General features: G+C 41.0%; 1 protein-coding gene across 2 annotated transcripts; it reads left to right on the top strand.

Annotated features, from left to right (window-relative positions):
- The first annotated feature begins 4,671 nt into the window (after positions 1-4,671).
- On the top strand, positions 4,672-22,720 carry s100p (S100 calcium binding protein P). 2 transcript variants are annotated; one of them, XM_070961370.1, is made up of 6 exons: positions 4,678-4,725; positions 6,068-6,299; positions 19,578-19,685; positions 20,612-20,782; positions 20,964-21,159; positions 21,373-22,720. In XM_070961370.1, the coding sequence occupies exons 3-6, from the start codon at positions 19,636-19,638 to the stop codon at positions 21,655-21,657; spliced, it is 702 nt and encodes a 233-aa protein (XP_070817471.1). In that variant the 5' UTR covers positions 4,678-4,725; positions 6,068-6,299; positions 19,578-19,635; the 3' UTR covers positions 21,658-22,720. The 2 variants fall into 2 exon arrangements, with proteins under 2 accessions (XP_070817470.1, XP_070817471.1); XM_070961369.1 differs by lacking the exon at positions 6,068-6,299 and having other exon boundaries at positions 4,672-4,725.
- The last annotated feature ends 347 nt before the right edge of the window (positions 22,721-23,067 follow it).

The following is a 23,067-nucleotide window of genomic DNA, read 5'->3' as shown; positions in this document are numbered from 1 at the left end:
GAAAAAAACTTGTGAGGTTTGTGCAGTCTTTGTATGTTTCAGCTAGTCTTCAGGTTTGTCCCAAGTATGCTTGCTATTTTTATTGTAGATTTTGGATAATTGATTTTTTTTAAAGTACAATTTAGCTGCATTTATGAGTTTTAGTGTGGATTCTTCCTTTAAGAAATAATCCAAATGTTTCAATTAACGGATCAATCTTGCCCCCATACAGCACTACTACACACAGTATATCTGTGTAAACCTATTCTTTCACCACAGTGTTTAAAGTCACAGCCGGGCAGAAACACCTCTCCATTTGAGCTGGAGAACACAGCCTCTGGTCTCCTAGGCAACAAGCCAGATTTCCCGCGGTAAGAAATTGCTGTAGCCCATTGGTGGGAGGATGAGGAGCTCCCTGCAGCATTCCCATGGCAACCAGCTCTGTGCTTTCTGAGAACTGACGGCATGTTTTTTTTATAACTCTGTAACACCAGGCTCACCCCCATACCGGCTCTCTCACACACATTTTCTATGATGTGTTTCTTTTCTCTCACTAAACAGCTCAGCTCTCCCAGCTGACAAACCAGTGAACTCTGCCTTCTCTCAGTTCCTCTTCACCAAACCATAGCTTCATCGATTCCACGTTTACTGGCTGTCGCTTTCTTACCTGACTGAACACAAGGACATGCCGTGAAACTTCTAATAAACAGCTGGCCAATAGGATTTCTCTGCTGTTATGTCATTAGTGTAGAGTGACTGCAGAGAATGAGATGTGACAAAAGCCATTAGTCGCCTGTTAACATACAGCCAGCACCACTGAAACATGCAACCATCAGGCGTAATGTTATCTGAGGGCTGCTGGAATGTTGTCTATTGTAATTAATAATGTACGAACAGAAGACCGTATAATAATTGGCCACAAAATTTAATAGCAAGGCAGATTTACTGTGCCAATGTGGTATGATGTTGATATGTCCTGTGAACACTGTGATCCAATAAAAACTCAGACATGAATGTACAGTAGAACAATAGGTGGGACCGAGTATGTCAGTGATGTCTGAAATGTTTCGCACTGAGCAGAGAAATGTACTCTACCTTAATCTTGTACATTTTTCTTGTTAGCCAGTCACAATCTCAGTGCAGGCTGGCTACAGCTCTGCACACAGAGGCACAGATAAAGGAACTACTGAGTTATTTTAAGCCTGAAACATGGTTCTGCACCTGCAGGTCCACAGGCATGGCGTACAGATGCTTGCAGAGGTGACGGGCAGTATATTTGCATGCAACTTTATATGTGCGTGCTCAGGGGTTGTGTCCCATTGATAAAACCAGATGTACAGGAAGCAAAGGCTCTCAAGGAGGTCATCAGAGTTTCACTGAGGAGGGAATGTATGTATCAAATATATGGACGGGCTTCATGTTACTCCTCTAACTGCTCCAGTGGGTTAGGTCTTAGCACAGTAATGTCACCACATGCTGTTCTTTATCCACCCACAGCACAGCACATCAACATGAAGTGTAGCTGAGAATTTAGAAAAGTGATCTCTCGCTCCTCCGTGAGCTGCATTAACCCCGAAAACCCTTCTGTACAAATAAAGAAGTTAAAACGCACCCTGGAAAATTTAAGTTTCAGATTTTAGGCAGTGACACAATCATAGCATGTTGTCATTGATAGCACCACAGAGAGTGTTATGGAGGAGGTTCAGATGAATGATTAGACAAAGATATCATGTGATTTCTACAATGGAGACCATGTTTGTTTCCTATCTCCTCCCAGCAGTCAATGTTGGTTTCTTTCAGCAATGAATGTGATCTTTCACTAACCTTCACCATGACCACGATCTTCCCCTGACCTGAAACCAGTAGTTTTAGTTGCTTAAAATGGAACCAGACCTTAGCCACAGACGTGGAAGATCAGAAAACAACAACTGTGTCTGAAACCACTCCCTGGTTCACTCACTCTCTAATCCTTATGAAAAAGCACACAAGTTGATTCTACAGTGAGCAGTAAATTGACATTTCGGCCATTTTTAAATACTGCATGACTGTAATTTACACGTCGATCAAAGATGAAGAAGAAGAATCGTGTCCTCTTTTTTTGAGTCATGTTGTTGAATTATGTGCCACTGGTACATTGTACAATGTAATATTGTGTATATCCAACAGTGTGTTAAGAAAACACACACACACACACACACACACACACACACACACACACACACACACACACACACACACACACACACACAGAGTGGACAATTAGGCCCTCTTTGATCATCCTGCTTTGACTCAGTGGTTGCTATGCCAACAGGCAAGAACACAGCTTTGAGCTGCAGTACTATGACTTTCATGACTGATGCAACATTTAACATAACCCCCCACCACACACACTCTCACACACTCATACACACACACACATGCACGCACGCACAGAGCAGTTTCTTTTAGATTTTCTCCAACAGTTCGGCAGCTTTTGTATTTAGGTCAGTGCTGCTCTGCTTTCTCCATCCCTCTCTAACTCTTTCAGTCTCTCTGTCCCTGCTGTTCAATTGCCAAAGGACACATGAGGGACTCTGGGAGGCCATGTGTCTTGTCCTCCTCCATCTTCCTCCCTCTCATCTCTCTCTATCGCCATTCTCTTCACTTCTTGCTCCCTCCTATCAGGCATGACCTACATTTCCTCCCCATTCCTTGGCCCTTTGATTCCTCCCTGTCTTTTCTTCTGTCCCACCTCTGCATACACTAAAAGACACACACACACACACACACACACACACACACACACACACACACACACACACACACACACACACAGAGAGAGAGAGAGAGAGAGAGTCTCACAGCAGGATGGGGGTGGGGTAGAGTCACTAAGTCCATTTAGAGCTGATAAGGGTGGAGTTATAAAATAGAATGCCAAGCTAAGCCCTGAGTGAACCCTGTTTCAAAACACTGCCTGTGTGTGTGTGTGTGTGTGAGAGAGAGAGAGAGAGAGAGAGAGAGAGAGAGATGGGAAGGTTAAGGAAATAGTGCCTCTAATGGCCAAACAGCATCCCGTCAGGGTTGACATGTGTAACTCCACACTGCCACCTACTGGGCCTTGTTACAACCACATTCCAGTTTTCCTTTAAATCAGATCACCTCTCTGCTGTCACCTAGTGGCGACAGCTGGTAACTACAGTCTAAACCAGCTGCGTTTTACATGATGACCCTGTTGTTTGAGCACATTTCCAATTATAGCCTGTTTGTAGTCTGTTAAATTCTGCACAAACTGGAACAAATGCAGCTGTTACTATTGTATTGTAGTATTCATTTACTTACTCTGTTTAATATCAACCGGTTCAGGGTGTACCCCGCCTCTCGCCCATTGTAGCCGGGATAGGCTCCAGCCCCCCGCAACCCCGAAAGGGATAGGCGGTATAGATAATGGATGGATGTTTAATATCATATAGTTTATTTGTAGTATAGTTGCCTAAAATTGTATTTACATCTTTATTTTCCACCTTATCTTTAAGTGATGGTCAATTTGCTGGATTTTTTAGCAGAATATCTTAATTACATGTTATTAATATCTCGATTTCTTGCCACGTTAGCAGGTCCACCACTTTGGTCCAGACTGAAATATCTCAAGAACTTTTGGATGGGTCAATCAGATTTGGGACAGATGTCCATGCTGCCCAGAGGATAAAATCCTAATGCCTTTAGTGATCTCTGGCTTTTCCTCTAGCATCACCATGTGGTTGACAATTGCAGTTTTTATTGAAATATCTCAACAATGACTGGATTGATTGCCATGAAATTTGATACACACATTCATGTCCCCCTCAGCACCATTATCAGGACAAAGTCTTAATGTGGCCATTACTTTGGTTTAAGTACCAGCAAAACCGGTGTCACTCCCCTCAGCCTCAGTTGTGCCTTGTGTATAGTGTTAATTGTCACTGTTAGCATGGTGACATAGTAATTCACTCAAAGCTCTGCTGTGCTGTACAACCTCAGAGAGCTGCTTGCATGGCTGTAGACTCTTATCAGCAGATCTTCCTGTTAGGCTTCAGCCCCTGGGCAGCCTGAGAGGAGAAACCCTGGACACAGCTTTGAGATTTTTTTCTGAGTAAATCAAAGAGAAACTGTAAGTGGATTTTGAGAGAAGAGGTGGAGATCTCCCTCAACTCTCTCCTATATCCCCAGTGGAACTACACCCTTGACCATAAGTTAACATAATGTATAACTCACATTTATGACTGAGAATTACTGAAAATTATTATTGCACACTTAAATGCTGCATGTTATTACCTTAGGTAAAACATTTCTATTTGGATGAAAAGTTACTGTAAAAGGCCATATATATTTTTATATTTCTATATATCTTTAATGACTTTTTCAAGAGTTTGCACTCAAGGAAAATGAGGAAACTGTCAACAACTACCTTCACTGAATCACAGCTTGGAGTTGATGAACTGGATGGAAACGTGTAATCGCCGCCCTCTCCCAACATCAGGAAAGTGAACAAAGCCTCAACTTCCTCCAATTCTCTCACTGTTTGCTTATTGGATTCTACTCCATCCTCTGTGTGTGTGTGTGTGTGTGTGTGTGTGTGTGTGTGTGTGTGTGTGTGTGTGTGTGTGTGTGTGTGTGTGTGTGTGTGTGTGTGTGTGTAGCCCTCTCGGTCAGTCACAGTCAGACATTTATACATGAACACAGCACCAGCATGCTACACAAGAGGAGCTTCGTCGCCCGGTGCACCTCAGGGTGAGCCCACTGATCTGCTTCTCTATTCAGCCCACATCAGCTCTAATGTTTGTTTTTTGTTTTTTAACATTAAAGAATAAAATAATCTTTGTAGCACATTTTTGTATAGTCAGTTCACAAAGAGAAGAGACTATCACTCTATAACTCCCGGCTTAGCTTAGTAACAGACCATGACTTGAACATTGGCGAGTGCAGTAGTTTAATACTCAGCTGAGTCTTGTAGGGGCCAGCTAGCTGCCATTAGAGGTCACTGTGCCTACAGTTAAACCACATCTGCTGCATTTTAAGCTGAACTGAGGTTTAAGGACATTGAGTTTGGTACACAGAGATTTGTGCCACTCTGATCATTCTGATATATCCACATTATGTATGCATGTCATGCGTGTCATGTGTGGTATAATGAATTCCACTCTCAAGTACAAGCCAACAATTGTGCAATTTTATAATCTTACATTCAGAATGTGTCACATCTCCCTGAATTCATTTTAAAAGCTATGCTATATGTGAGGTCACCACACCGAGCGTAACAATGAAGATAACGGTGTGAGGTGTGTGTTTTTCTGCCCTGAGCTGAGGTGAGAGAATCAGTCAACAGATGAAAACCACTACATTCATGGTTAATGGTGATTCCATGTAAGCTGTTGAATTGAATTGAATTGAATTGAATTGAATTGAATTGAATTGAATTGAATTGAATTGAATTGAATTGAATTGAATTGAATTGAATGAATTGAATTGAAAAATTGAATTCCGAACTCAGAGCAGTTTAAGGAAGTGGAGCGGTGTTGTATTTTATTTGGTCCTTTAAAGACTGGTCCTTTCATATGCAGTTGTGCTACTGTGCTCTGTCATCTCTTTGTTTCAGCCTATTGCTTTGTCTTTGAGATATATTCTTATGTCATTTGAGTTTGTCCTTTCATGAGGTGGATCCAGACGGTAGAACCCCACCCCCACCCCCATTTTTCTGTTTTCAATGAATCAAATGATAGATATCTTCTGCTTTGCTTCACTTTCACCCATCTCATCCACCATGTTTTCAGCAGCAGGCAGCAAGTAGTTTTGAAAAATGGCCTACAATATGTTGTCATTTACAAATGAGGGCTTAAGCATGAGGTGCAAGCCAAGCTCGTTATATTAAAAAGTTTCATATTTGAGCTTTAAACTGCCTTATTGTGTGTGTGTGTGTGTGTGTGTGTGTGTGTGTGTGTGTGTGTGTGTGTGTGTGTGTGTGTGTGTGTGTTGGCGAGGATTATCATTTTTCCTCCCCGTCTCTCATCTTCTCCTTTTTACTCTCCCTTTTTCCCTCCCACACCAAACACTGTCTCTCCCTCGGATCCCACAGACGATCATCATCACACACAGATTATTAGTGCGAGCTGTGAGGGGCAGTGTGGTTATTATGGCTGTCCCTCAGTCTGCAGTATGGGAGGGGTGCTGAGGGCTGCTCCGTCCCTGATAGACACAATATCACATGTTGGCTCAGCCCAGAGGACACTTCTTAACATGCCATGGGATTAAACTACAAAATGAACACCTGCAGCCAGGAAACTTTGTGACTTCAGCAGCATTTGAAGGTGAGTTTAGACAGTTTCACAGAATTAGAAAAGGTGGAAAAACATTTGGTGGAGCAAAGTCCTATGATTTGCAGTTTTGTCCAGGAAGGTGTTTGATTACACTGCCCAGAATTCTGGGGGCTTCAAAATGACTGACTATAATAGAGGAGCAACCTTGATGTAAGAGGAGTTCAACACTAGCTGAAGCTCTGCTGTGTAGTGGCTGTCTTTGTCAATCACTGAAATGAAATTCAAATCTTTTGTTCGCGGTAATTTCATCTGATAACTTTGCTGTTGTTATGGTGGTTCAAAAGCTCACCGCCATGATGTTTTTGTGCCACATTTCGCACAGACAGCCATGTCTTAAGACTGAAAGCTTAGAACAAAACATGTCAAAGCTCTCACGAACAGGCTGGTGTGTCGCTTGGACTGACAAAGACACAGTTGTCTCTGCAGTTCCCTGTTTTAGCATCTTTCAGCTCCTTGCTTTGGTTTCATAGACCACAACTTTACTGCTTTGGTTCACTCTCACTGCTCTGCTCAGTATTGTTTTTGGCAGCTCTTTTTAGCAAAAAGCTCTAAAAACTCCTGTTCGCTGCACCAAACGGCCTAAAGGCACAGCAGATGCAGCTAAAGAACCAGAAATTTGCCCCAAGAGTTGGTGGAAAGCTAAACACAATAAAATTAGTGTGTATCATTGGGCAAGCGGGCAGAAACATGACTCCTGACGTTGCTCTGTGTCAGCTGAAGAAACAGTATCCGGTTTGAGTTTGTGTAAATTTATGTCTCCTTCACTTGTCCACACGCCCCTCTTTTCATCACTATCTCCACAAATGTGTGTGGGTGTGTGTGTTTGTGTGGGTGTGTGCTAATGGTGCAGAGTGCTACCTATCGGATGGGAGGCAGAGTGGAAAAAGAAACTTAAAGGAGATTTAATCTTATATTGCCAGTCACAGATAATAGTGTGTCGAATGGCCTCACTGCCAAACTTAATGTGAAATGCAAAAATGCATTTAGAACGTGTTGAGTGTAACGCCTGAAGGAGGAAAGAAAAACATGATCAGAAACATTAAATATGATTTATCATTTATCAACTTACTTTCTCCAAATTTGAATTCAGTTCCAATCTATCTGCCGCCAAGCTACTGTAAACTGTAGTTCAGCTGATAATTTAATTACATGTACTAAAGTGACTTCACAGCAGTGTGGATCGTTCCGTTAACGGTACCTCACTGTGGGGAGCCATGGAGTCTGCTCTGAACCATTAACAGCAGCTGTCTCTACCCTCTTCCATTAGCACTCATTCTAACACTCACGACGAAATATGTCTGAGACAAGCCAACTCTAATCCTATCTCCTGTAGATCACACTGCATTTCCAACTCTGCCTCTGCCTTTCTCCCCCCCGCCTTTCACTCTCGTTCTGTTTCACGCATTCTCAGACAAGTTTCTCACTCCTGCTTTACACAAAAATGAGCTAGTGATATGTGTCATCATAATCTCACCTGCTACAACAGAGATGTCTTTGAGGTGAAGTAACTGTCACCAGACACCAGTTTGATTAGGGTGGCTAAAAATGATATCCCATTCATTTTTTGTTATTTCATTCATATTTCTATCGATGAATAACTGTTTTCATTCATGTTTTCTGGCACTGTTATCATGTAGATGTCCCCAGTTAAAATCAAACACACTGATTCTTACATGACGCATATTTCTTATTAAGAAATATCAATATCAACTGAAATACTAAAGATCAAACTTCAACGAGACAAGCTAAAAATGCAGTTTATGCTGTGCTGTAGTGGTGCTTGTGAAATTAACATATTTGCAATTGATCAAATTTCCACAAACAGTCAACCTGGGTGTTTATGGGGCTCCTCAGGGGCCAGCTTTGCCTGGTAAATCTCTGCTAAGGGCATCACAAAGCCAATTGGAGGATCCAGTAATTACCGCCTGTGTTGTACAATGGTAGTAGTTACATGGTGTCTTTGTTTGACACATTTGAAGTTTTTCAGTTTTTCTTGGCTTCAGCAGTCTGAGTTAATCTAATCAAGCAGATATCTTCCTGCATTAAAGTCTTTTTATGACCAAAAATCCTCACTCTGTTATTCCTCTTCACCAGAGCTCAGCACAGAAATGCTGTCCAAGTAAACACAGAGGGGGACATTTGCACTAAAATGACTGCTGTGTTGCTTGTGCTGTATACAGTTGCCAGAAACTTTTAAGGAAGGCTCATGATCTTAGAACATGTACTAGCAATACACAGATACATCCTGATTGCATTTACAGAGTTACATACATTCACACCTGGAGGCAGCCCAATAACAATGATAATAAATACAACAACATCTGGTCTGCAAGCCACTGAGCAGCTCCACTGGAGCCCACATTAACCCCTCAGTGTGCTGATATGGGAAGGAATTTTGGATAAATAACCTAAATTTGTTGTTGAGATTTCTTGACAAATCCAATCATAAAATGTACAACTCAGTCAAACTGACACTAAATACTGCACAACACCATACAGGTGCGTTTTGTTTGAATGCAAAGAGAATTTTAGAAGTGGCATGACTGTCTTTTGGCACAGTACGAGCGGCCGCCTGTTACAGCAGCTCTCTAAACTCTTAGGAGTTTTTCTTCTCTTTTTCTGTTTTCTTGTGCATCTTTTTTTATCCATTTTAGTTCTGCGTGTTTGTACATCTCTGCTGCATCAGAGACATCAAGCAAACTCTAACAGTCTGCAAATACAATTTATAATTTCTTAAGATGATGCTTATTTTTTATTCCACTCTTTTGTATATACTTATTGTTTTTACTCTATCCGCTTTATTGGTCCTGCTGTAAACTGGAATTTCCCCTTGCAGGACTAATACAGGAAGATTGAGTTGAATTGAATATATGGAGTCCATGGAAAGATGCTGCAGGACTGGATTCTGTAGTGAAAGATGAAATTGTCTCAGTAAAAAATTAGCTCAAGTTACTGTTATATATTACAGCTCCAGCTATCTAAATAGCTGGTACATTTGTTGTTGGTAGCAAACAAACAGTAACAGTAAAAACTCCCCAGTGTGAGATTTGGGAATTAAAAAAGAAGAAGTCTGCCTTGCTGTTTCGTCTGAACTCAGTGTAACAGCAGTGCGAGCCCAAGTTGAAATAAGTGTTGAGGGGCAGTGACAGCAGCAGCCTGCAGTATTGTGTTTACAGTAAGTTCATTTCACTGCAGCTTTATTTTATAAGCTGCACTTTAACTCTTTGATTCTAAACAAGGCTGAACAGCTGTGTCAGACTCTCACTGTCTGTTCTGCAGCCAGTCAGGTGGCAGCAGACAACTGCAGGCTACGCACACTGAGACGCATGCCATCCAAATAACCTTCCAGAAACAGAACCATGACATCACTGCTGAGATACACCCTGTGTGTGCGTGCGTGTGTGTGTATGTGTGTATGTGTGAGTACAACCTTGCCACAGAGAATGGCAGCACCTGTGCCGTCACCATGCCACCTGACGGTCCCACCTTCCAGGAAAGCCAGGAGGTTTATGTGTCAAAGAGAGACAGTGGCTTTGCTTTTGAACTGCTTGACATGAATCCAGCATATGTGTGTGTGTGTGTGTGTGTGTGTGTGTGTGTGTGTGTGTGTGTGTGTGTGTGTGTGCGTGCGTGCGTGTGTGTGTGTGTGTGTGTGTGTGTGTGTGTGTGTGTGTGTGTGTGTGTGTGTGAATGTGTGTGGTGGGGTGGTATGTGGTTGTGCTGATGTCTAAGGATGCAAGAGGGGACAGCTTGCACTATGTGGACACGTGTGAGTGTATATGAGGGATGAGGGTGAGGGATGTATGACCACTTCAGAGAAAGTTCCGCAGCAGTACAATATACACTGCCGATGACCTTTTTAACAGTTGGAAGACTAAATAGTTGTGTGTATGTGGAACCACACATTAAAGCAACACATGTATGAACCTGATGTCCCTTGCCATCTGACAGGAGACTGTAGACTTTTATGTTTGATATTAAGGTAGTTATAGATGACACCACTCATGTTAAAGCTAAAGCTGGTGTTTGTGTGCATTTACATTCAATTATTACCTTCCTTTCTAATCTTTTGTGCATTTACATCTCCTTAAATGCCTCTGTTGCTAACCTGCATGACGTATATTTTGGCACTGGACATTGAAAACATCACGCTCGCATGCACACATACAGACAAAGCTATTATTTCAGATATCTGTCATCCCCTTAAAGGTCAAAGGCAGTGTGTCTCAAACTGCTGTGGCCACAGGAACGTGGTGCCAGAAATTAGATAACGGCTGGTAATGCAATCTGGATTCTGGCCCATCCACTGAAAAAAGTGGCAGAAGGCTATGTTGATATAAACTGAAACTCCTCTCCCCTCAAGTTCTGCTAATTGTAGCCTCTAAGTACCATTTTTCTTATTTGTCAGGTTGCAGTTGTGCATATCATAGGCAGTTTGAAATGGGAAAACACTATTTTGGGGCATAAGAACTGTAAAACAGGCTGAACAGATTAAGTGTTAGCACGTTAGCCTACGTACATGTAGGCACACAGTAGCATTATCATCTCATCTGAGTTGTGTTTCTGGATACCTGATGAATATAACTGCAGCATGAACTTTTTTAGGTCTGGTTTGGTCTTCAAGTCTTCCAAGTATCCCTGGTAACTACATCCTTATTCTGTTTGTCACGTTCAATCCAGTAGCAATGGTCAGTGCCAGGGCAGGAAATAGTGTGTCCTCTATGTAGCACTTGCTGCCATGGAGGTCAAGCTGGGGGATGGGTGTGAGGCACACCGGACTTCAGTGTGGAAGACCACCGCAACCATTCGCTAACCTTAAAGGAATTGTTTGACAGTTTGGGAAATATGCTTACTCTTTTTTTTTGTTTGTTTTTTGTTTTTTTTGCTGTGAAGATGAATACCACCACCATGTGTTTCCATTGATAGAGCCAGCAGGCGATTAGCTTAGCATAAAGGGTGAAAAAGCTAGCCTGGCTTTGTCCCAAGGTAAAAAGGAATCTGCCTAGCAGCACCTCTAAATATCTATCTCTTTAACTTTAGGTGTTTAACTTTATTCACCAGCTAGTTGCTTACCTGCTCTATATGCAGCGTGGTGCTAATTAGGCAATTTAGAGCTTTAAATTCTCATAACTGTATGTCTTTGGAGTGTGGGAGGACAGCAGAACAACATGCGAACTACACACGGAAAGTTAGATCAGAACCTTCCTGCTGTGAGGTTTATCGTGCTAACCACTTAGCTTATGCACTGTCCACATTAATTGTTAATGGAACATACCCAGCAAAATGAGATATATTTATTTCACCAAAACTTTCAAAAACAACTCAAGTGCATCTCCATAGCACATGCTAGCACGTGGTTTGCTTTATGCTCGACCAGAAACTGGGCCCACTGTAACATCAAATAACTATCCGCTTCCAATGGCACAACAGTGCACTGATTGATTATTTAAATAGCATTGTTCATCACTCTGCCTGCTATCACTTTGCCAAGCTTTATTTAGCAGCTGCTGTTTGGTCAGCATTAGCATTAAGACACATGTTTTTGATACAAGGCGGAGAGGATTCCAGACACTGGTGTTCTGTTTTGGCATCATCAATATTTTCAGGTTTGTGTCTCGCTCCTCTCCGTCAACCCTAATCCACATCCACACAGTCCAATCACCTCCCACATCCACACTGACAGATGCTGATGAGGCTGACGTAAACCACACTGGTGTGGAGAGCTGACACCTCAGGCAAAGCTTCTTTCACGTCGTGGGTTATTATATGGAGAATGGCTCCAGACGATGGACCAATGGACATTATTGACCAGTTCCTGTTTTTTCTCATTTTTCATTGCTTTGCTTTGGTTCTGAACATTTTTGAAACTTTTGAACGAGCAAAGGTTTAAGTTTTCTTTTTAAATGCTGCAGTTTGTCGCATTTAGTTTTTTCTCTTTTAGTGTATGGTTTCCTCAAAATTGAATAAGTTGAAAGAAAATCATTGACAATATCCTCTGTTGGCGCAATTTAGCAGCTTGACATGAAGACTGCTGAGCCTGCTCTCAGGCAGCAGTCAGAACTATATATGCATTAAATGAAAGCAATAGTTTGGACAAAGATAAACACAAGCTCATTGGGTGGAGGCGTTGTAAAGTGCAAGGTGCCATGTTAGGGGACAACTGCTCCGACAGTCTGACCGTTGACTTTTGTCCGACACCACCATCAGAAATCAGGTGAGCTCCATTCCATCATCACTATAGGACTTAGAAAATGTCAGCTGAAATAAGTGTATTGTTAAATGGGATGCTGTCACTGGGGGTTACAGAGTTTTGTGCAATGTCCAGTCCTCATATGATTGGCTAGAGCCTAAACTGATGCTGCTCTTGCTTTGTATGGCTTGACTAAATAACGTCTGAGGAGGGCTGAACAATTTACAGAAAATATCTAATTTAAATTCAAACTGAAATCATTTCCATTTAATCATTTACTGTTAAACAGTATGATTGTTGCAGGCACGGTCACACACACTTTATATAATCAGATAAAGCAGTTGCTTTTTGCTATTTAATACTAGTGATATACCTGACATTAATGAATAATATTTGAACTTATTCATGACATTCAGAAGCGATCTAAAGCTGCATAGTTGACCAGTTAATAATAGCAAAATGCTGATAAGTCAGGTCTGAGCAATGTTTTGATAATGGACTGATGACACCTAATGTTGACAGCTTTGCACTGTAGCTTCTGGTGCTAACTTTAACCATGGCTTCACAGACAGGCGAGCTACTTCACACCTCAGGGTGTCTCAGTTTAGAGCTTTTAAGGCGGTGGGCCTATAACAGTGATATGATGCTCTTTAAGTTGAACTGGGAGATTAACTTTGTTCACCAGCTGTGTTCAAGGCTTGGCAGTTACCAATATAGGAACTAGCTAGCTATATAGTTTATGTAAAAAAAAAAGTTTTTTATAGAATTATAGAATCATATATGTGCAACAAAACCATCTGTGGTTAGATGTTAATAGACAGGCATACAGTGAACACATGAACAGGGCAACAGTCAAGTTTATTTTGCTTTGACAAAAAAAAAAAAAACTGCAGCTGTGATAATTTGTGAGCAATCACTGTCATTATAGCCAATGGAAAAAAAACCCAAAACAGTCACATGACCTAAGTTTTCACTTTCTACTGTTTCTGCTGTGATTCGAAAACTGCTTTCTTTTATATCATCATTTCAATATAAAATGATCATTAGCACATTCGTTGAGTCTCAAAATGTTGAAAATTATCTTTGAAAACTGTTACACAAAAAATAGAATTACTTTGTGAGGCAAAATAATATATATATCTATTTTTTTGAACCCCTCAACGCTCATGTTGGGAAACGCTAGTTTGGCAAAGAGTTTGGATTTCAGTCTTAAATTCTGATTCTTCACTACCTGTGCTGACGTTTCCCATCACTGACGTACTTATTGCCAGAGTAGATTTCAAAGAACTCCAACTGTCACTAAGCTGCGGCTGACAGCTCTCCAGTGCTCAAAGACCTGTCTGAAACACACATAAACAGAATAAGCAAATATTGACTCAGGCATCAGGTGGTCCATCATTCATGGCCCTATTACTTTTATAGACCAAGCGTGTCTGTGTGTGTAGTGAAGCATGCCTCAGTCAATATTTAGTCCCATCATGTTGACTGCCCCTGCTTTAGCAGCCAGGTGCCAACAGCTTCCCCATGTTTTGGTCCTCTGGTTGCTCTAGTTCATGTTGAACTCCCCACCTGACCTGTTCCTTATTAATGTGAAAATATGACCTCATTAAGATAGTCAATTTAAAGAGAAAACATATGTGATAGTAATCTTGGCATTGGAGTCCCTCAGACTGGTTTACTGAGTGTGAATTAGCATGTCTGTGTCCATAAACACACTGGAGGATTTCAAACAGGCTTTGTGCTTGGCTTTTATAGTATATGACTGTCGGCATAATAATGTCTCACCTGAAAGGTCAGTGTTTACCAGGCAGTTAGACACTGAGAGAAAAAAAGACAGAAAAGCAAGTTAAAACAGAAAGCATCATGGAAACACTGGAAAAAATAATTTCAGTATTCTCTAAAGCCACTGAATGATGGGTAGGTGAAGCCTTACACAGCTCTTGCACTTTTTCTTTGCTCATTATTTTGGCAGTGAGAACTGTCTCCATCTCACAGTGAAGCGAGTTCATCATGCATCATGCAATTACAGACAGTGGGGGAAAATAAGAAAGTACACAATTCAATCATCTTTATCAACACTTTCCTTGAATACTTCCATTTTGTGCTATTTTATACTTCCACTTTACTACATGACAGATGGAAATATTTACTTCAGTGCATATATTTGATATAGTTATTAATTACTTTTCACATGGAAATTTGACATTTAAAAACCATAATGTTAAGCCTGTGAAATATGATGCATTGTTAGATATTAAACAAGTAGTTCTTAACTCTTTTTGGCTCCTGACTCCTTTAAAAAATGTCTGCTTGGGCCTTTTGTCATCGAGTTTTACCAACAAGACATTTAGATAACAGTTTGACATCTGAGGAGGTGCATTTATTCAATGTTGAAAAACAACTTTTAAATACATATTTGTATGGGCTCTGCCAGCTCTGCCAGAATAATCAACAGCACCATCGTGGACTTAAGTGAACAAATGGTCTGGACATGTACAGCTGAGTACAGTCTTAAATAGTATCACACTTCCAGCATTCCTGCATGTACTCTACACGCAGCTGCTGCTAAACAGATTTTCCTTTTCCAAATTAGCGACCAACATAGGCCTGTTAACAAGACCTCTTGTACTGTAGATCTGAAGGAAAAAGCAACTGTGCATTGAAGAAGCAAGAAGAAGAAGCTAAATAGTATCAGCTCTCACAACTCTTTCCTTACCCAGCATCACATTAAAACCTGCAAAGTCCCCTCAACACCACATTCTTCAGCAGCCTTATACCTGATTACCTTTATTTTGTTGCCTGTGATTTTCAATAATTTTACCATTCTCAAATAGATTCCTTTCAGTAGCTCAGTTTTTTTTTGTTTTTTTTTTGAGAGACTTGAAGGTTTAAAACCACATTAATTGATATTTTCATACTAATAATGGATCAAAAGACAACATGTAATGGGGAAGGTGTCGCTCATCGTTTGAACCACTGGAGACTTTTCGCCTGACTCTACAGTTCCTCTCAGCTCTATTGAGCTTCATAGTGTCTTTTAGCTTGTTTCAGTTTCGCAGCCCACAGCTTTACTGTTTGGGTTCACTGCTCTCGTTAGAGTTGGTTCTAACAGACCCACTGTACATTGAGTCCCCAGCACCAAACAGCAGATCGACAGACAGACAGGCATAGCTGTTAAAGACCAAAGAGAACGACTATTAGACTTACATTTGCCATGTCACCAGCAACACGACTCCAAATGAATACTAATGCCGTTATCTGCTACATGTGTAAATAAGCAGCTGTTTGCTTATGAACGGGTTTGCCATATCAACTCTATAAGGTGACAATATGCTAATGATGTCTTTACAGCTTGTTGTGCTGGTCCCAAGTGGCCTAAAACAATCAGTTAATGAAGGTTTAAGTCTGTAAATGACTCATGTCATTGATGTAACTCCCTGTCTCTCCAAACAGCTGAACCTGGTGGGAGCACAAAGGGAATATTGAGATTTTTAATTTTGGCAACAGCTTTTGTTTTATTTTATTTTATTTTATTTTATTTTATTTTATTTTATTTTATTGACCGCATGATTTGCTTTTGGGGACACAGATATTTCCTCGATAGTAGCACATTAGCAATACGTGAAGCCCGATCTCACCAGAAAAATGGTGGAATAACTCATCTGTGCAAGCAGGTTATTGCCACACATATTTACATTTATTGCTAGGCTGTGTCCTCTAGTGGTTACAGTAATTATGACACAAGCAAAGGAAGAAGTCAGGTGATATAGTGTAAAGAGCAAGAAAGGTGGGGTGAATGAATGGGTCAAACAAACGCAGGACTTTCATCCAGGAGACGGCTGCTCACATCCTGCATGAACCTGAAAGTCAGCATTGACTTATTTTAACTTATGTAATGTACTGCAGTTACGCATGTCACATAGGTAACAGTAATCTACATTTTAAAGCCAAACCACGACCAGACCTAGACCAGAACAAATAGTTTTGATGCCTAAAGCTGAGCAAACTGTGACTGTCTCACAAAGTTAACCATGTGATGACAATGAATGTTGAGTTCACCAGGTGCTGCTACTGTTCAACAGTTAAATATGTCATTTCAGGAGTCATTGCCAATCAACCTATTCATTCAGTCACTGAGGTATGAGAACGGGTTAATAAGTGAGAGTTTCATTGGTACAAGTCTAGCAGCCCTTTAATGCCACCTGTGTGGCAATAGTTATTGTACCATCTTCATCTCGTGTCACAGCTCTAAGGGTTTTCATGCAAAATGGCTCCTGTGAGTTTATATAGTAAGTTTATGACATACTATATATTTACTATTGTGTATTATTACTCATGCATCAATGTTTAAGCAGGAACTAATATTTTCCACTATTTAATATAGAACTGCAACAAATAAAGCTCAAACTTCATGTAGTTTTACATTTGGCAGTTTTGCAATGCATTATCATTTTTACGTTGTCACAAATCTAAAAAGAAATTTCTTTCTAAAATGGAGTGGAGTAGAATTAGCCAATTTGTACTCAAGTACAGTATTTGAGTAAATGTACTTTACTTACATTTTGCCACTGCCTTTTGGTCTTCCTTGGTAGCAAGAGTTGTGTTGATAAAACACAACACTGGAGGTATATTATATAATGTTTGTTTTTCAGTCTGGTTCCAGTGATAGTGTTGTCTGACCTTCATGACGACAGCTTTTGTGCGAGTGTGGTTTCCATTTGTGCAGGAGGTCTTAAACTGTAAAGGAATGACAGCTATGTGTTTAAGACAGCATGTCCACATACCGGCTTGTGTGTGTGCCACTGGAGTTTTTCCATCAGTTTACAAAGATAACTCTCTTTGGACAAATATAACACTCAAAGATGCACGTATAGACCTGTATGCGGTCAGTCAACACACTCATCACATACAGATCAAACCAACACACACAGAGAATGTCAGTCCCACTCTTTTTTTAGGTGACATGTTTTTCCACACTAACAGGAAGACATGCAGGCTGACTGATACACTGACACACTGATTTGTGTACAGATATTTCATACAGCCAAAGGCTGCTCTGCAATATGTAAGCAAATAATAACTGTCCAAGACTAAGAATCTGAATAAGCATGCAACTTCTGATAGTTTAGAGTTTTCTATTTCTAGTTTTCTATAATTGATGCTTCAGACGTGTTTCACTTTAACCCAAAAGTATTGAGGTTCAGCAGCCCTGTAATATATTGTTAAGGCCAGTCCAGCAATGAATTATCTAAGCTTGCCAGGCTGACCTTCCTCATTTAACGTAGCTATATATTAGCTGGAGGATCGTGTAAAAAACTAGTGTAGGAAGGAACCTTTGTATGAGTTGTGGTGGTATCACTCTTCCACATAAAAAAAGAATGAAAATTCAATGAAAATTAAAAGAACAATCAATGCAGAAGAGGCAGACGTATGCTGACTTTTTGTCCCTAGGATGTGTGTCAAGCACCACAAACAATGTTAGTATTCCCCTGCCTGGTCAATGCCTACATTTTTCAAATGTGCCCAGTTTGTAATGCAAGCTTTCTGTTAAATATATGCAGCCTCCAATCCTAATCCAACATTGACCCTGGTGACATCATTAGGGTAGTTTTCTCAGACATCAGAAAGCTCCCTCCAGGGCCACAGAAGACATCATACAACTAGAAGAGCACTCTGAGAGCACAGACCTCTACCAAGACCAACAGCTCTTCTATGATATCCAAATCTGCAAGCTGAAACCTCAGTATTATTGCTTGTTCTAGTGAAGCATAAAGTTGCCAGTAGTTTTATATAATCCTGCTGACAAACTGAGCCAAAAACAAAGCCTCCTTGGTGAAAGTAACTATTTCCACAGACTGAGTAGTTACTCCTCATGATGCAGGAGCAGAACTCCATGTATAACTTTGTTGGTTTCTCCTTCTCCACAGGGCAGAGGGGGCGGGGGCCATAATAAAGACAGACGTGTGTTTGCAGTCGTCCCTGACAAGTTTATGGTTGCTCTTACATGTTCTCAGAAGATATATTGTACATGGTATGAGAGTGACCTTATGGAACTCATGATCAGAATTATGACATAATTTATTTGCATTTGTTAGTTTATTCAACAAGGACAGTCCAGATAACACTGGTAGATGGGAAGAAGCATCACAACACATGTGGGTGTCTAGTTGAAGCTAATGTAGAGTCCCCTCATCTATCAGGCTTTTAGATGCAGGTTGAAACAAATAAATAGAACAGATTCAGGATGATACGCTTTGAAGGGATGGGAAACACAAGGCTCAGGTTTTTGTTCAAGCCAGAGAATTTGCTTATTTGAGATTACACACAATCACTCAAGGAAACTCAAGTAAACGTCCCCATATACACAAACAAACAAGTATACAAGACAGTGAAAGCTAATTCAGACACTGGCTTGGATGGGATGGGATTTCTGAAAGGAAAATAATCAATGTAAAAAGTTTGTCTGTTTCTCTGCCTGCTGAGTGAACCACAACTACATGTACAGTCTACAACACATGGACCTACAGTACACACACACACACACACACACACACACACACACACACACACACACACACACACACACACACACACACACACACACACACACACACACTGCAGAGCTGACAATACTGTACCCCCCTCACAGTGAAAGACTCTTATTGATGACTGATGAAAGGGACCTGTTAAGCCTGGGTTGTAAATAATTGTGAGGCCCACTCGGTCAGCCCAGTGACGACATACGAACATGTATCATGACAACCAGTTGGGGTTGTTTTTGCCTCTTTGATGTTATCTACATTCTTCAGAGTTAACTGAGCATGTTTTTGTATAATTATATCATCTTTGTAAAGGTGTTTATGTGAAAAGTGGAGCATACAAGTCAAGATAAATTCATCATGGCTTCACTTTATCGATACAGTATACAGCAGACAGTGTGTCTGTTAAAAGTGTGTACATTTATGGCAGCATTGTAGTTGTTTTTCTGTATACTGTGCCCATCGTACATCTGACTGACTTGTAAGACAGGTCCTGTATGGTCTGTAGGGTTGTGAATAACAGTCTCATATATTTTGCAGGTGGGTCATCTCCTCTGGCAGCAACGGTGGACTACAAATCCCTCATTCCTCACATACCATGTTCCTGTGGGCAGGAAGTAAAGCAACAGATGGTAGAGGTGACCGCAGGTATAGAAAGCTGCGTGTTCAGCATTAATGCAAAAATATATATGTGGAACCAGGTTACAATGTCTTAAAATGTTGTTTGTTTGAAAGTGAGATGTTTAATGGAAGTTGCAGTTGAACATAATTAGTATTGGAAAAACCATATGAGACACAAATTACAATTACAATTAGTCATTTGGCAAACGCTTTCATCCGAAGCAACGTACATATGAATTTACACACCAATGGCGGAGCATCGGGCCAGTTTTGGGGTTCAGCATCTTACCCAAGGATACTTTGGCATGTGGACTGCCGAGGCCAGGGGTCGATCCACCAACCTTCTGAAAGGGTGATGACCGCTGTACCTCCTGAGCCACAGCCGCCACAAATCATTCAAAGTATTTTACATAGATCATTAAACAAGTGTGGAGGGAATCTGATGTGTCGAGGCTGAAAGCAGGGTGAAGGATGAACAGATTTAAATTATCATTTAAGAGTGGTGCTGAAAGCGGTTGAAGATGAATTTAAGTGCCAGAGATGGCTGAAGTGTATGAACTTTAAATAGTTGAGGTGTGAGTTGGTATGTGAACAGTGACAACAGTTGAAATGTGAGTTGGAGCATTTGATGCATCAGTTGAAGGGTAAAAATGAGTTGAAAGGTCAGTTGATATGTAGAGGCTGAACCCTGTTAAACAGTCAGATGAAGGGTAAGAGATGAGATGAGCACACTTAAATCATCAGTTCAAGTGAAGCGACGAAAGCAGCTGAAGAAGAGATTGAAGTGCCAGAGATAGTTGAAGTGTGTACACTGTAAATAGTGAAAGTGACAGTAAATTCAAGAGCTGAAGAGGGAGAGTGTGTAAGGTCAGATCAAATACTTCAGCATCAACATAAAATGCAGAATATGTTTTTAAGTGTTGAGGTGCGTCTTTAACGCTGACCTCTTTCAGATCCATCTACCAGAAGATTCGGGAATATGACGTCCTGGACAAGAGGAAGACAGTGACAGCTCTGAGGGCAGGCGAGGACAGAGCCATACTGCTGGGCCTCAGCATGGTCTTCCTCTCCATCATGATGTACTTCGTCCTGGGAATCACCATACTGCGCTCTTACTCTGACAGGTAATCACGGCCACATGGTCACTTACAGACAGAACACAAATGCATGTTCTTTTATGTGTGACTTCATTGTGATTATTGAGTCAAAGCTTGTGTTCACGTGTTCAACAAACTGCCCACAGAAACCACTGTAAATGTGCCTACAGCATTGCGTGCATTGGAAATAAACGCTCTTTGTCTGCAGCGTATGGACGGACGAGGCTAGCTGCACCATCGTGAACGCCACCATCGTGTGGGATGTGAACTGCTCATACAGCTGTGGAGCAGAGTGCTGGAAAAGCTCCCGTTACCCCTGTCTCCAGGTCTACGTCAGCCTCAACTCCTCAGGGAAGGTGATACGACTGTTGCACAATGAGGAGACAGAGGACAGCAATCCTGAGGTACTCTGCAACCCATTGTGTTGCTGTTGGTTCTTGTTACCTCTTTGTCTAACTGGTGTCTTTGGCTTTGCTGGAGAGGATAAATATTTAATTCTATTTCTTGTTATGATGCTTTTTCATACTATTTCACATGGGAATTAAAGTTATTCATTGACTAATCAAAGTCTGTCAAAACATATGTCTATTTTTCTTTTTTTCTATTCCTCCCTTCAGTGCTTCTACATCCCAAAGTGCCGTAAGGACTATGCAGCCACACATGCAATAGTTCAGAACATTTCTGAGCGTCTCAGGTCTCAGCACACAGTTCAGTGTTACGTGGACCCAAAAGACAGAATGGACAGTGCCATCCTGACACAGATCTATGGCCAGGTCGCCGTCTTCCACTCCCTGTTCTGGCCAACCTGCACCTTGATTGGAGGAACCATCATTATTGCCATGGTGAAGCTGACCCAGTACCTGTCCATTATGAGCGAGCGACTAAAACGCATTAAGAGGTGAAGGGTAGGACGGGAAGAAGTTCAAAGGGAAGTTCCCTTTGAATTGACACGGGGACAGCTGAAGTACCTTCAACGACTGAAAGAGGAGGGACATGTTGTCTGTCTGTGACAGCAGGAATGCTGGGATTCCAGACACGTCTCAGTGACAATCTTAAAGCAGCTAAAAAACAAGCATATATTTTTGAGACAGGGTCGAAATCCAGATAGACTGATGCTGTTTTACAGCTCAACACGGGTTAGGTCCTCTGGTGGTCGAAGCTCAGTAACAATCTTTGAAACTATCATTTCCATTATTTTTGTTGGCTAGTCAGCACTTTCAAAAGGATTTGTACAAATGTGACAACGTGTTTTTTTAAGAACCTATTCTGTGTTCTATAGCTTTACAAAGTTAGTTGTTAAAGGAATAGTTCAACGTTTTAGGAAATACATTCATCTTCTTTCTTGCTAAGAGTTAGATGGTCTTAAAAGAGTTAGAAGATCAACTCGCCTCTTAAACTTGACAGTGGTATTAATATTCTTATCTAACTTATGACAAGAAAGCAAATAGGTGTATTTCCCAAAGTGTCAAACCATTCCTTTGAAGGCATTTTTTTAAACGTCCGCTTGGTACCAAAAAGTGCATTTGAGGCCATCTGAGTCCCCGTATAACTGATGCTAATGCTTTCTTGTACCAGTGTCTTAGGGTGAGAGAATTGGCAGTGTGGGTGGAGTCTATGTGGATGTAGCTTACAAACCAATGCTCTGATGTTAGAAACCTGTGCACTGACTCATCACATGTGGCTGATTTTCAGAGGATTCCCTGCTTTGATAATGTCTAGCTTTAAAATGCCACAGCAGGAAAGTGCATAAAGAGCATAAAACAAAGACCATTTTCTGCTTTAGTCCACCATAAGATCAGTTACCACACTCAGTTATTTCTTTAATTTCCTCTTGTCACGCTGACGCTAAAGACCGGAGGACTGTTTGTGGCAGTTTTCAGATACTGTACTGTGAATCTGGTGCATCACGCAGAGCAATTAAGGAAAGGGTCTCACAAAGGCAAAACCAATAAAAGTCATTTTCTACTATTGGGCTTAATCAGGCTGAGCAGTGCTTACTCACAGCCTCACACAGTACACCGATGCTGCCTGTCATTGATTTGAAATTTTCTATTCAATACTGTTTTGTTACATGAATGATTGATTGATACTATCAAATAAACACAATGTGCCTGTTACTGCTTGATAATGATGTTTTGCCCTTCAGTAGTTTTTATTGTGCTTATCATGATGGTGCCACAGTTTGGCATCATGGATTATGTAATGTGGATGATTTACAGTTTGACAAGCCTTGTGATTGGCTGGATGGACTGCATTATCACAGATCAGGGAGGCAAGGTTCTTAACAAGTATATGTACAAAACCTGGTTCTA

The sequence above is a fragment of the Chaetodon trifascialis genome, chromosome 4 (genome assembly GCF_039877785.1).
Source record: "Chaetodon trifascialis isolate fChaTrf1 chromosome 4, fChaTrf1.hap1, whole genome shotgun sequence".
Taxonomy (NCBI): Eukaryota; Metazoa; Chordata; class Actinopteri; order Chaetodontiformes; family Chaetodontidae; genus Chaetodon; species Chaetodon trifascialis.
Note: the sequence above shows the minus strand (reverse complement) of the source record. Positions and strands in the feature narration are given on the sequence as shown.